Genomic DNA, 14109 nt, shown 5'->3' on the forward strand with positions numbered 1-14109 from the left:
AGTATCCTTAAATATGTTGTGAAAAAACACAAAACACAGTGGCTTGTTTTTCTGTACAATTTTTAAAATTTTATTTATAACAATATCTGTTATTTAGTTTGTAAAGTACTCCAGCAAAAATTAAACATTATTCTCTTTCCAGAAGAAAGTCTGAGCCTCCATGCATCGTGTACTATAAAAGCTATGTGTCATTTTTCATTTAAAAAAAAAGGACTAATCAAAAAAAAAAAAAAGAAATTCTGAAAATGCATGTATGATTTTTGCAAAAATGTTCTTTAGGTAAAATGATTGTACTTCTCTCTCAATTAAAGACAAAACATATACAACAGCATAAAATAACACTCGCTGACAGGTAAGCAAAAATAAAAACTTGTTATTGTAGTTACATCAAAGATTGGTGTTACTTTTCACATGCATTAAGATATGGCTGACACATTTTCTGACAGAAAGCAGCATTTTGGGACAGAGGCTGAGCGTAAGGACGTGTCAGAGCGACCGGAATGGTAGCATTAGCAGCAGCAGGGCACAGAGGAGAGTGAAAGATTAGAAAGAGCTCAGGAAGAGCAGAGAAATGCTCAAGACCAAATGAACATAATGCACTTAAGACTGAGTCATTACAAAACTGTGAACGTACAGACTTTGATCCTCTAAAGGTAGAAAGATAATTCTACTCACAAAGCCAGATGGATGTTATCTGGTCTTTACAAAAAAAAAAAAAAAATGGACTGGAGAAAAAAAGACAAACAAAAGACCCATCATGATCATTTTTTCCTTTGATTTTATCATAATCCCAGCCTCCCTTTCCTTCTGAAGGAAGACCCTTGTAACAGACAATTAAATGGTGCAGACATGACTCTATCCATCTTGTATCTGCTTTGACCCTCCTGTTATCAGCCAGCTATGGTGTGGGCATGTACGCACAGCCAACTGCCCACCCATGAAGGCATTCACTCACCATCTCTTTACATCTGTAATTTCCACCCACCACTCCGCCTGGAATGTTTAACCCATGACCAACTTCCCCACTCTCCACCTCCATAATCACACACTAAAAACACCTGTCATCCTCTCACTGCAGCAACACGTGAGCTCCAACTGTCATACAATGTGATAAAAACAAACATACCTGTTTTACATCCTACGGTATAAAGCCTACAGTATACACTATACCGTAAAATATGAATTCTGTGCAAGGAAGACAACACAATCATTTCATGAACATTTGTTCTCTGAGAAGAAATTACGTGGAAATACTGTAGTTGCCATCTGGTATTGACATTGTACATGTGCTATACACAAACGGTGCTATCACGAATCTGTCTCACACAGTCTTGCTGAGAAACTCCAGCAAGACAACATATGTACCGATTTAGAAAACTTTGAGTTTTGCCTTTCCCGCTCAAAGTCAACACAAACAACAAACAGTTGGCACTGGTGAAATGGAACAATGTCTTTTTTTTCTCTTCTATACAATTCATACAAAAATAAAAAATTAAAATTGCTCCAATGATAGCATCTTTTCTTCTGATTTTCTTGTTTCCATTTCATTTTGCACAGAGGTAGTGGCTATTTAGGTAAAGGGTAAGGGACAAAGTGTAAATTAAAAATCTCTCATAGAAAATGTTATTCATTTTTGACCAGAGGAATCTCAAAAGAACAAAATATAATACTGCAATCACATACAAAAGTAGTCCTTCATTTTTGTACATTTTATACAGTGTTCACACTTTTTTATCAATTTTCTCTCACACTTTTTTATCGATTTTTTTTGTGTTTCGTTTTTCTTCAAAAGGCAAGAATAGGGGTGTGTTTGGAGTAGCGTGATCCAGGGCCAATGGACAGTCTATGCCAGGGGGTCCACGAGGGGCTCCTCGTCTCCACGTGATAGCAACTCCTTCTTCTCGTCTGTGCTGGCCAGAGAGTTGCGGCTGTTGTGTGCTCCCATGTACAGAGTGGCATATACTGGGTTTGTGAAGTTGGTGGGCTGGAAAGGGACAAATATCATCCATTAGATAGACATATGTGCAGACTAAAAATGTTTGTTTACAATAACTTCAGGAGAGAAACCCCCACGTCACACATATACAATGAAATAGCAGTGACAAACGCTACCGCAATTGGTTTGTTTTTAGCCACCTTAATAATTGCCCACCTAAATTTAAGTGTATATTATATTTAGAATATTTTAACTGCTTTACCTCGCCGTCAGACAGCCCTTTCCAATGGGAAACTGAAGCTGTTAAATCTATCTATACCCTCTTCAAATCCAAACTCCTCATTTTACTTTGCAGAACAATGGAGTTGCTGGTCTACCGCTGCCTCCATCAGTTATTGTGCTCGGTAAAGTAGTGAAAATATTCCAAATATAGCATACATGTAAACTGATACTGATTTTGGGAAGTGCCTAAAATACACTTTGCTGTGGCCCTCGTCCACAGCAGTGCATTGTTAAATTCCATGCCGCTAGACTTAGTTTATCAAAGACCCTAACAAACAACACAGTACATAAAATAAGCACAGCAGAAATGTAAGCTAGGTCGGACCACCGTGTTTAACTTTGTAACTTTAAATGTTACCGTTATGGCTGAAAATAGCAGAGATGATGTTTATTTATGGGCTAACCTGGAAATTAACATCACCCTGGTTCCCTCATCAAAAAGCAAATGGGATTTTTCGATAGGATTTTGGATTATTGCAGAAAATAAGAAAAGGAGATCAAAAAAAAGTTCATGACAATAAAACAATTTGTTCAACAAGATAATGTCTGCACATAAACACTACTTCTATAATTTTTGAAGCATAAATGCAATCACCAGAAGTAATAAGCTAACGTTAGGCTGTAAACAAACTACACTACAGTCGCATGACTGCATCATTTGCGCACTTGTTGGCAACTGCCTTTTTTAAGACACCTAAAAGCTTCAAAATGTATGAGTGGGGTATTCACTGTTTTTATGTTGTAGGACAAAATGTGAAAGTCTCTTAAGTTTGTGTTTTGTCAGGCATCTAACCAAAAACCCACTGACTTCAAGACAAGAGAGCCAGGAGTGCTAAAATGCTAACTCATTTCCGGGTTTCAGGACTCATTCCTACACCACTCTGATAACAGAAATAAACAAGTTTGCCAATTGCCAGCTGTCTACTCGGAAGCGGTTGTTGTTGTTAGAGTGACATCATGGTGATTTGGTCTTCTATGCACGCCTTGTATTTTTATCTACCTTATCTGGGTCGAGCGTGAAGTCAGCGTCTAGCAGCTCCCCGGCATCATCATCCGGCTCGCCCTCGTAGATCTTGTAGGCAGGGTTTCCAATCTCAACATTCATGGCCCCGTTGGTCATCCTTTGGTGCTGGAAGCCCTTGGCCCTACACGAAATATGAAGGGCACAGTCATACCTTCGTGCTGTGCTCAAGGTTATAGGAGCCTCAACAGTGCAAGCGGGGACACAGCCACATGATGAAGGGAGGGAAGAGGCATCACATGACTCTCACCACCATCCAGGCTGAGGGAACTAAGCCACAGCACAGGCATCACCACAAACCCAGCATTCATGTAGCCCATGACAGATCCAGACACAGAGGACCTGGATACAGGACTGTTACTGTACAGAGTATCCTTTAAGACCACAATAAATCCACAATAGATCCTCCAAAATATGCTACAATGTCTGCATCGTCTTTAGTTTCTACCTCTGAGTAAATGCTGGATTTTTCACATTGCATTTTCCAATGTGAGTTTGGAAGAATGCTGTCACACTGTCACACTGTCCATCTCTCACTATGAGAGACACTACCACGATACAAACCACAGCACAGTACAGTAAGTACAATATATGGCACAGTATGATGGACAACATTATGACGGATCTACAGCACTGGAGTGCACAGACAGATCTATTCAATGAGTCTTTTCAATAGATCTGCCCTGGAGCCGCTCTGAGGAGGGCGATTACACAGGAGAGATACTGTAGGAGCATCTGAGAATGGCGCAACATTCACCACAGGACCAAACACTGCACAGCAAACCAAGACTTATGAGTAAGAGAGACAGAGAAAGAGAGAGCATCAGGATGAAGAACTGAATGAGGGTATGGAAGGAAAGTGTAACCCTGGCAACCGTTACCGCAAGCGTCTGGAGCCGGTTTTGCCGGGCCGGCTAGACCTGAGGAGCAGAAGAGACGCCATTACGGAGAGGAGAGAAAAAGTGCAGAGGGAAGAAAGGAAAGAAGGAAGAGAAAGAAGGAGGGAAAGAGGGAATACAAAGGCAAAAAGCGGTCTCAAATGTCTTTTGTTTCCAATCTGTGCGTTACTCACCCTCTCATCCTTCTTCTGTACCAGAACAACGCTCCTGCAGCCAGCAGAATCAGCAGCAACAGCAGCAGCACAGGGATCACTATGGAGGCTGTGCCTACGCACACAAACACACACAAACATAAGAACAGTCTCCGGAGAGTTTTATTCCACTAAATGGACTTCTAATATTTATGTCATGGTCGTTGACTTACGTCCGCCTGAACCTGAGGCACCGTTAGTGTTGGCTACGGACTCACAGCGATGCCCCGCCCAGCCAGGTGAACATCTGCAGGCACACAAGAAGACAGGAAATAGAGATATGAATGTATGCAGCGATACCTTGGAGATATTCAGAGTCAAATTATAACAAATACAGCTGCAAACAGTGATTCCAGGGATTAGCCAACAGAAATTGTTGGAATTTGAAAGCTGTAAAGGATCAAGACCTTTGACAGTTTCATACACCTGCATTAAAGATAACAAACAAGTTTTATGATGACCAGAGAAATGCTTACATTTACGACCAAATCTGTGCAAGGCCATGCCCTTCTTCTGCAATGCTGTCACCCCCTATTGCTCAGTTTAGTGATATTTGGACAAACTGTCACTGATGATTTATGGCCAAATTTTGCGCAAGGCCTATGCACGTTTGAAACGGGTGGCGCCCCCTATTGAGCAATTTCAAAATAGTTTTACATACATGGTTCAACGTTGTTAAGAAATATAACCTTCAAGTTTTGTAGTGGACAAACAACAAACAATTTCTGATTCATAGTCTGATTTTTGTTTGGCCACACCCCTTTTTTTGCAATTGTAGTGCCCCGGAGAGTTGAATGAAAACCTTCATTGTGTGTTTCAGATACATACTGTATTTGGACATTTCCTGCAAGTTTCATGATCATCGGCCCAACAGTTGTGGAGTCAGGTCTATTTATGTGCTAAGCCAAGCCCCCTTATAAAGTTCATTGGTCATATATCTTCAAAACCTACTGAGATACAAACAAGCTTTTGATAAGTTTTGATATACTTAGTCCAATGATGATCCACAGAAAATTTGGTGGCAATCTGAGCTATGATTTAGGAGAGGATATCAAAAATGTTTTTTCAAAAAATTTAAAAATGGAAGAACATGTAGTAGGTAGACTTTAGTGGATCTTGAAGCAAAGTTACAGATAGATGTCTTTACCAAGTTTTGTGTAAATTGGACTAAGGGCGTAGTAGTTATGACTTTTTAAAGACCTTTAATTATAGTGTCCCTATCAGGTTGTTTAGGGTTATATTTGTTGAGCAACATTTGAAAATTGTAAGTGCCTATGATGTACAATCTCACAGGAATTTGCAAAACATTTTCAAAGAAAAATAAATAGAAAAAAACAGCACAAAAGCAATACAATTTCAGCTGTTCATGCTTGAACCCTAATTATAGATAAAAACGCTGTTCCTCACCTGCACTCTGGAAGCCTGGTGTTGGGGTTTATAGAGCACTGGCCATTTGCACAGTACTCATTTGTATCACATGTGTAACAGCTGGGCTGAACTCTTCCATTTGTGCAGCTGTAGAAAACAGAAAAAAACTGTGAGTACACTGACTTTTATGCATGTGTAAGTTTGTTTGAGTTGAGTAAATAATGCATCTTACCGGCAGGAGAAGTCCCCTGTAGATGTGAAACTGTCGCTGGGAATACACTCGCCATCACGACAGTAGTGACACTTGTCAATCTCACATGTGGTGCCGGTGTATTGAGGCAGACAGCGGCACAGTTTGGAGCCGTTTTCACTCTGTAGACATGTACCTTTGTTCTGGCAGTGGCCTTCACAGCTTCCTGCTCATACACACATAAACATGTAAGTGCACTGCTTACACATGACATCATAATCTATTTAGATACTCCGACTGCAACAGAAGTATCTGAACATTTTTAAACTTAGACAGTGGGAACACTCACTGTACTGGCACTGGTCGCCCAGGAAGTCAGATGGGCACTTGCAGGTTGGCTGGTTTCCAGTACTGACTGTACAGTTGCCTCCATTTTTGCAGTAATCCTTACAGGTGCGCAGGTTACAGTTTGGCCCTGTGAAGCCCGTCAGACATCGACACGTGGGAGAACCTGTGGAGGGAAAGAAATATGAAGGGATAAACAGATGGAAGGCTAAACATAATTACATGAATCATATTAGTCATATGAGTCACATTACTGGGCCAACAGAAAATATTTTAACATAAATGACAAAACCAGCTTGCAATGTCCATGTCTTACCTGTAGGGGAAGGTGTGCATGTGCCTCCATTCTTGCAGTAGTCCCTGCACTGGTCAATCTCACATCGATCTCCTCCATAATTAGGCTGGCAGCGACACTTGGGCTGCTTGTGGGCATTCAGGAAACAGCTGCCACCGTTCATACACTGGATCAAGCAGGAACCGCTGGGAGGAGCTGCAGATGATGAAGTCACACAGAATGAGTTCAGATGCCAGTGTGTGTGTGTTTTGTCTGTGGGAGTGTGTGTGCATACTCACAGATAGGAGACAGTGTGGGAGTGGGCAGCTCCACACATGTGCCGTTGTCCAGCGTGCGTCCGTTGGGACAGATGCAGACTGGTCCGCTGGGGCTCAGCAGACACAGCCATTCACATTTCTTCCTGTCACAGGGATTAGTCACTGACAAAGACAGAGAGAGAACCGGTATTTAAAAAAAGTAAAAAACAACCGTCTGCTTGCGGAATGTCTTTTTTTCGACTCACTCTCAGGTTGCTTGTAGCGGTGGTACAAAGCTATATCTGTGGCGTGGTTCATTCCAGTGGTCAGGTTCTCTATGGGGCCTTTGCCAAACTTATTCACTCGGAAGACATAGTTGTTGATGTAAGTGACGCCGTAGATGTAGTCCTCAAAGACATCGATGCTGAAGGGCTGATGGAGCTCTGTGTGGAAAAGAGAGGAGATGTTGTGGAACCCTCACAGACAACATACATGCCTCGTCTACCCACATGGAAAATGCATTTGTGTCTTGAATAAAAAAGACTGATTGTTGGTTTGAAAAACAACATGTATAGATTAAAGTATGTGCCACTCAACTGTTCTTAATGCTGTTTACAGCCACAACCACATCGCTGCCATTAAGCCTCACGCTGCAGATCAAGGAGAGTTTAGCATCGGCCCAGAACAGACGCTCGTTGAAGTAGTCCACCGCCAGACCTACAGAGAGAGAGAGAGAGCAGTGTTACAAAAGGTAGAAAGATTAAAAGACCTGTATTTAGTTCAGAACAAATGATTAAAGGAATACTTCATCCCCATAGTCAGTTATTCACCCTGTGTTACGGTGAATTTTCAGTGAAGGAAGAATCAAAAATCAGAGAAAATTCTTGAACTGGAGTAAAGGGGAACCATGTTTAACAACACCAGAATCGGAATCAAAACATCTATTTACAAACTCTCACACAACTCGCAGTATAATCCAAGCCTCGTTTATCCAGTCGTATGCTCAGTATTTCCCAAGTGTCACACGGGGTGAGTAACTGATGCACAAATGATTATTTGATAGAAGAGGTATTCCTTTGAGGAGATGTACTTATGCATGTGTGCATGTTTTACCAGTTGGCCACTGGATGTTTTCCTCCACCAGCGTCTCTCTCATGGTTCCATCCATAGCAGCTGTTTCAATCTTGGGATGGTTCCCCCAGTCTGCCCAGTACATTTTCCTAATGAAGGAAATGTTAAAGCTCCAGTTAACATTTATTTGTCACAATTTGCATTCTTGTGATTTTCTACAAGTAGCTACTGTAAGACCCCCAGGTCTCCCAAGACCTGCTCACCCTCTCTGGGGGTCGACCACGATGGCATAAGGCTCATCGATCATGCCGGAGATGAGGGTTTTGCGGTGGCGTCCTCCACTCAGCTGGGCCACCTCAATGACGTCTCTACCAGAGTCGGTCCAGTACAAGTTCCCTGCCACCCAGTCCACAGCGATGCCACGGGGCATCTTCAAATCAGGAATCTGCACACACAGACAGAAAAACAGCACTAAGACCCTCCAAAATTGTACACACACCTGCCTTGTTTGTTTTACATCATATGCATAAGAACAAGCACACACATGCGCACTCACCTCCACGTTTGTGACCCTTGATTCACTTTGCCGTCGGTTGCGGTTGCTATTGGGGGAGGAGGAGGAGGAAGGCAAATCATAGGAAGAAATCCGCCCTGTGTGCCAGTTCGTCCAGTAAATGCGGTTCGCCTTGACGTGCAGGTCCATGGCATCAATGCGAACGTTGGCATCGCCCTGGAAGACCTGCTCATAGCGCCAGTTTGGCATGGAAGGGTCCAGGCTACGTATTTCACTGTCATCAGCGATGTAGAGCACTTGTCTTGGAGCTGGGGATGCACAAGGAATTATGTCAGGCCAGGAAAAGGACAAAAAGATCATTGTAGTAGAGCAGAGATGTGAGAAAATTAAGTAAAATTCAGAATATGCAGAGTACATACATAAGCATGGAGAGTGTCAGTTATGATAGAAGCACTCACCATCAGCCTTGCAGGTGTCATTGATTCTGGTGAAGTACTTGTGGCAGCTGCACTTGTGGGAACCCTTAGTATTGTTGCAGATGTGGGAACACACTCCGAATTGCTGGCACTCGTTCTTATCTGTGAAACACCCCAAGGCCACATGATACTCATAACACACATGTTAGAACAGCTAAGAGGTCAGTTTTACCCCTCTTGTGTTTTCAAATGCATTAAAATAAAATGCCTACATCTCTGAGCTGATAGCTTTTTCTAAAATGGGTTTATTAATCATCTAGTGAATTATGGGGGATGTGGAAAGAAAAAAAAAGATTATTAACAGTATACCTCAAACCTGTTGTCTAGTTACGCCCCTTTTTTGTAGTCAAGGCGACTTTTTGATTGCGAAACTACACGTACCCTAAACTTACTGTAGGCTAGGCAGAGAAAAACTTCTTCACATACCTTCACATCTGTTGCGTCCATTGGACTGGAAGCCGGGTTTGCAGGAGCAGAAGGAGTCGGTGCCATTTACCACACAATGAGCTTCGTCTCCGTCTCCACACACTGTCCTGTTACTGCGGCAGTCGTTCAGCACCGTGTCTGCAAGCGCAGAAACAGGTTGCACGCACTCACATCGACACCTACGCAGAATGTAAGCTATCCATACTGCGACACAACTCACCTTTCTTATTGCAGTTGATTTCGTCAGAACCATAATCCTCGCAGTCATTGAAGTAGTTGCAGCGCAGGACAGAGCTGATGCAACGGCCGCTGGAGCACTGGAACTCATCTTTTTGACATACAGGTTTGGAAGGAAACGATGCTGGAGGAGTACAGGGGTCACAGAGAGGTCATTATCCTAATTATTATGTGCATAAGTCAGCCCAATCCATGATTAAGAGTCCTATACTACTGCAGTTTAAATATAATGCTTTCTTGAATTGTAATGTGACTTTTAAGCAAGTCAAGAGACACAAACTCACGGCAGTTGACTTCATCGCTGTTGTCCCCACAGTTGTTGACACCATCACAGCGTTTTGATAAAGGCAGACACACACGATCATTATGACAGCGGAACTGCCTTGTTGGTGGGCACTGGAATTTAACTAGGGGACAGAGGGAGAGAAACATCAACACAGAAAGAAGACTCCATCCAAGCAAGGTGTCAAGTGGTCTAAGGGAATACTGTCGAAATGCAGAGAGTCTCACCACACTCTTCTGGATTCTCATCTGAGTTGTCTCCACAGTCGTCCTCGCCATCGCACTTCCAGCCCAGGGGTTTACAGAGAGTGTTGTTGCACTGGAACTCGTCCAGGGGGCAGTGTCTATCCACTGAAACAAGGCAGTGAGAGAGGAGAAGAGAGGGATGAGTGATATATAGCATACGCGGCTGACACATGAGCATCCGGGAGAAAAAGAGTATGTTCCTTACCACCGCCGTCACATTTCTCCTCATCACTGCCATCCAAGCAGTCAACATCAGCATCACAACGCCAGCGGATGGCGATGCAATGGCCATTTTTACACTGGAATTGATCACTGTCACACTTCACATCACAGTCATTCTGGAACAAAAAAAAAATACATTAGTGCCTCTAGTGTGTCCGATTCAACAGCAGAATGTCAATCAGGAAGGAAGTTGATACCTCATCTGAACCGTCAGCACAGTCGTGATCCCCATCACATTTCCAGCGCCCGGCAATACAACGGCCGTTTGTGCAGGAAAACTCGCTCTCTGAACACTGACGAGGCACTGAGGACAGAGAGAAGAAAGCTTAGGAAGGGGTGTGAGAGGAGGATGGAGCAGGAACAGAGTGTAGAGGCGAGGAGCAAGGAGAGGCGTAAGGAAAAAAGAGAAGAGAAAGGTGGGAATAGAGCAGACTGCAAAAAAAGAGCACAGGGTGCTCTACTGAGAGCCAGACGTACATGAATAAAATAAGGGTGATAATTCACATCACAGGACTGACTCATGGGGCACAGAGGTGGGGATGGTGCAACATTCTGTGCTGTATGAAGCGGAGGAGCTAGTGGGATTGAAAAAGGAAGGAGAAGGCTTACAGAAGAAAAGAGAAGCTGGGTAGGGTGGAGGGGGCACACGAAGGACTGGGGAGCTAAGGTTGTGGATGGTTGAGCTGAAACTGTGAAAACACCTACCTCTGGCTCACATCAACAGGCCAGTGTGAAATGCAAAATAGATATGAGATGATGTGAGATGTGCAAATGGCCACAGAACTAATCAAAGCAAAAAAGAACTCAAAGTCTCAACCATGCGTGTGGTTGAGAAAATCTAACGAACGAACACACAGTGAAAGGTGATCGGTGCTTATCACTCTAACCCGCTGCATCTGAACAGTCTGATCATTGTAGAGCTTGTATCATACTTTAAATCAGTGCTTTCATACACATGATGAGTGGTGGATGTGTGAGCGGGCAAAGTAAGAAAGAAACAGGTGGAACTTACCACACTTGTCTTCATCAGAGTTGTCCCCGCAGTCATTGTCATAATCACATTGCCAGCGGCCAGGCACGCAGCGGTTGTTCTTGCAGCGGAACTGGTATGGCTCACATGTCCGCTCGTCTGAACACCAAACAAACAAGATAAGTACAAGCCCTGTTACCCACTTCCTTTCTTTCTCCATCCACCACTCTGTCCTTACCACACTCTTCCTTGGGCTCATCTGAAGCATCTCCGCAGTCATCCTCTCCGTCACACTTCCAGCGTGCCGGGATGCAGCGCCCTGAGTCCTTGCAGCGGAACTCATCCACACCACATGTCATCTGAGCTGCAATAGAGAGGATTTATTGGATTAGAAGAATTGACACCAGACATGGGAATGCATGCTTATTCACTGTGTTTCTGTAACAGAATTAACAGATAACAGATAACAGTGTTATTATTAAGCTTCGACAATGATTAACTGAATAACGAAGAACTGAATAATGAGGCATTAAAGAGACAGTTTGGCTCTTTTGAAGTGGGGTTGTATGAGGTACTTATCCATAGTCAGTGTATTATCAACAGTGTGTGGCAGTCAGCATGCCCCCAGTTTGGGGAAGCAGACAGCAGTAAAGACACAGACGCTACGCAATGTTCTGCTGTGGACAGGGGCAGCAGCAAAACACATTTTAGCCACCTAAAAAAAGTCTCACCTAAAAAAAATCCATATCAGTTTAAGTGTACACTATATTTAGAACATTTTAACTGCTTAACTTTGCCGTCAGACTGCAATTTCCTACGGTAACTGATGCTGTTATATCACTCTCTTCAAAACCAGACTCTATTGAGAAAAACAGTAATTTTAGCTCGCTGAACACAGGAGCTGCTGGTTTACCGCTGCCTCTATTAGTTGGTTTGTTTGTGTTATTGTGTGACTTTGGTTTTTTAAACGGTAAGTTTGGATTCACCAAAGTCGCACAGTAACACAAACAAACCAGCTGACTGAGGCAGCAGTAGACCAGCAGCTCCTGTGTTCAGTGGGTTAAAATTTCTGTTTTTCTCAATGGAGTCTGGTGGCTTTGACAGGGGTGTAGATGGGAACTGAAGTGGCTTCCCCTGTAGGAAAGGGCTGTCTGTGTCAGAGTAAACAAATGAAAATATTCTAAATATGGAAGACACTAAACTTTTACCAATATTTTTGGGTAGGACTTTTTTTTAGATAGCTAAAAGACGTTTTTGCTGCTGCTGCCCTCGTCCTCAGTGGTACATGGCTTAGCTTTCATGGTGGTACTCCTGTCTCTTTCTCCAAACTAGGGGCGACTGTGCATAATACACTGATTATCTGAACTATCTCTTTAAGTCAGAATCAGTCCTCTCCTGCAGTCAGTTCTGTTGTGGCTGTATAATTTTAGGTTTTAAGTTTCCTCTCTTAATTTGTTTTTCATCTAATACTGACATCACTACAGTCAGTCAGGTCCTATTAGAGAACCATGTTGATGCTGTGGAGGAGACTTATTTCTGAAGCAGAGGTGTTGTTTTGTACAGAAATAATGAGCTGCGTCTTACTGCAGTTGGCAGGCTCATCAGATCCATCCACACAGTCATTGTCCCTGTCACACACCCACACCCGTGGGATACAGCGCTTGGTGATAGCACACTGGAACTGGTTGGGGGCACATGTCACTTCCGCTGCACAAGAAAGAGAGACAGTTACTCCACTTAATACAGAAGAATTTCTACCTATGAACAAATGTCAAAAATAAAAATGACTACAGCCGTGCTAGACTGCAATGTTCATTACATAATGACACAGTGGTTTTGCTATTCTTCTTACAGCTTTGCAGTAAAAGGTGCTTAAATGTAAATTTTGACCTCAGGATGGCACGACACAACAGTTCATGTGATCTCCCTCTGTGGAGGATGAATGTGCTCAGCAAATGTCATGGCAATTACATTATGCAACATCATTTGGCCTTAGGGGAACGCTAAAGGAAAGGTCAAAATGGATGGACAGAGATCCTCTGGGGGGGCTTGATAGCATTCAGCAATTTCCTATCTGCTCATTAAATTTTGTGATACAATATGTAGAAGTGGAAACTGTGGCCTACGGAGGCAATAGTGGAAAAGTCAGAGGGGTCAGCATAAATGGTAGGGTTCATCCAGCGGGGACAAAATTTAGTCATGCTTCAAGTTGTACCAATGGACCAAAGTGTTGTTCGGACAAATGAGCAGACAGACATACTGTACCAGGACCACCATACTTAAGCACAGCTACTTGCAGCTGAAAAATAACAGAATTCCTAAGGGAACTAGAGGGGCAATAAGACTCACGACAGTCTTTCTCATCCTCTCCCTCTCCACAGTTGTCCTGTCCGTTGCAACGGAAGATGCCAGGGATGCAGCGACTGGGGTGGGAGCATTTAAACTGACTTGGCAGACACACATGGATGTCTGGAAACAGGAAGACAACAAACAAAAAAGAACATGGGTTATTGAAGGGTTCACCTAAGATAAATACTTCTGTTATGTACTATAAGTATGTGTCGTTGTGTGTACCGCAGTTGGCCTCATCAGAGTTGTCTTGGCAGTCATTGTCCCCGTCACAGATGTAGGCTGGGTTGGTGCAGATGCCTGTGCCACACTGGAACTGGCCCGGTCTGCACTTGAACTCAGCTATGGTGACAAAACACAGCACATTATTAAGCAGAATAAACATAACAACAAACTGCAACAACAATTATCATCATGATTGTTGTAGTCTGGCTGCAGTCATCACTCACGGCAGTCTGCAGGCTCATCTGAACGGTCACCGCAGTCATCCTCAGTGTCACACTTCCACCAAAATGGAATGCACTTGTCGTTTTTGCAAACAAACTGAAAGGAC

General features: G+C 43.2%; 1 protein-coding gene across 2 annotated transcripts in view; it reads right to left on the reverse strand.

Annotated features, from left to right (window-relative positions):
- Window positions 1–43: 43 nt before the first annotated feature.
- The window catches only part of LOC117257198 (low-density lipoprotein receptor-related protein 1-like), a 122462-nt gene continuing 108396 nt past the window's right edge, over window positions 44–14109 (reverse strand). Inside the window, exons 63-90 of one of the 2 annotated variants that reach the window (XM_033627190.2) lie at window positions 14006–14099; window positions 13782–13898; window positions 13557–13676; window positions 12792–12914; window positions 11446–11571; window positions 11250–11366; window positions 10435–10541; window positions 10221–10353; window positions 9998–10120; window positions 9772–9894; window positions 9471–9611; window positions 9251–9388; window positions 8807–8926; window positions 8391–8656; window positions 8098–8279; window positions 7877–7983; window positions 7361–7480; window positions 7030–7206; window positions 6806–6946; window positions 6549–6722; window positions 6237–6398; window positions 5930–6113; window positions 5737–5844; window positions 4503–4576; window positions 4312–4405; window positions 4121–4159; window positions 3219–3363; window positions 44–1984 (exon numbers count right to left, since the gene is read on the reverse strand). In XM_033627190.2, the coding sequence (XP_033483081.1) occupies window positions 1844–1984; window positions 3219–3363; window positions 4121–4159; window positions 4312–4405; window positions 4503–4576; window positions 5737–5844; window positions 5930–6113; window positions 6237–6398; window positions 6549–6722; window positions 6806–6946; window positions 7030–7206; window positions 7361–7480; window positions 7877–7983; window positions 8098–8279; window positions 8391–8656; window positions 8807–8926; window positions 9251–9388; window positions 9471–9611; window positions 9772–9894; window positions 9998–10120; window positions 10221–10353; window positions 10435–10541; window positions 11250–11366; window positions 11446–11571; window positions 12792–12914; window positions 13557–13676; window positions 13782–13898; window positions 14006–14099 (3696 nt within the window). In that variant the 3' untranslated portion in view covers window positions 44–1843. The remainder of the gene's footprint in view (window positions 1985–3218; window positions 3364–4120; window positions 4160–4311; window positions 4406–4502; window positions 4577–5736; window positions 5845–5929; window positions 6114–6236; window positions 6399–6548; window positions 6723–6805; window positions 6947–7029; window positions 7207–7360; window positions 7481–7876; window positions 7984–8097; window positions 8280–8390; window positions 8657–8806; window positions 8927–9250; window positions 9389–9470; window positions 9612–9771; window positions 9895–9997; window positions 10121–10220; window positions 10354–10434; window positions 10542–11249; window positions 11367–11445; window positions 11572–12791; window positions 12915–13556; window positions 13677–13781; window positions 13899–14005; window positions 14100–14109) is intronic. The other variant, XM_033627191.2, reaches the window with a different exon arrangement.

Source organism: Epinephelus lanceolatus, chromosome 1 (assembly GCF_041903045.1).
Source record: "Epinephelus lanceolatus isolate andai-2023 chromosome 1, ASM4190304v1, whole genome shotgun sequence".
Lineage (NCBI taxonomy): Eukaryota > Metazoa > Chordata > Actinopteri > Perciformes > Serranidae > Epinephelus > Epinephelus lanceolatus.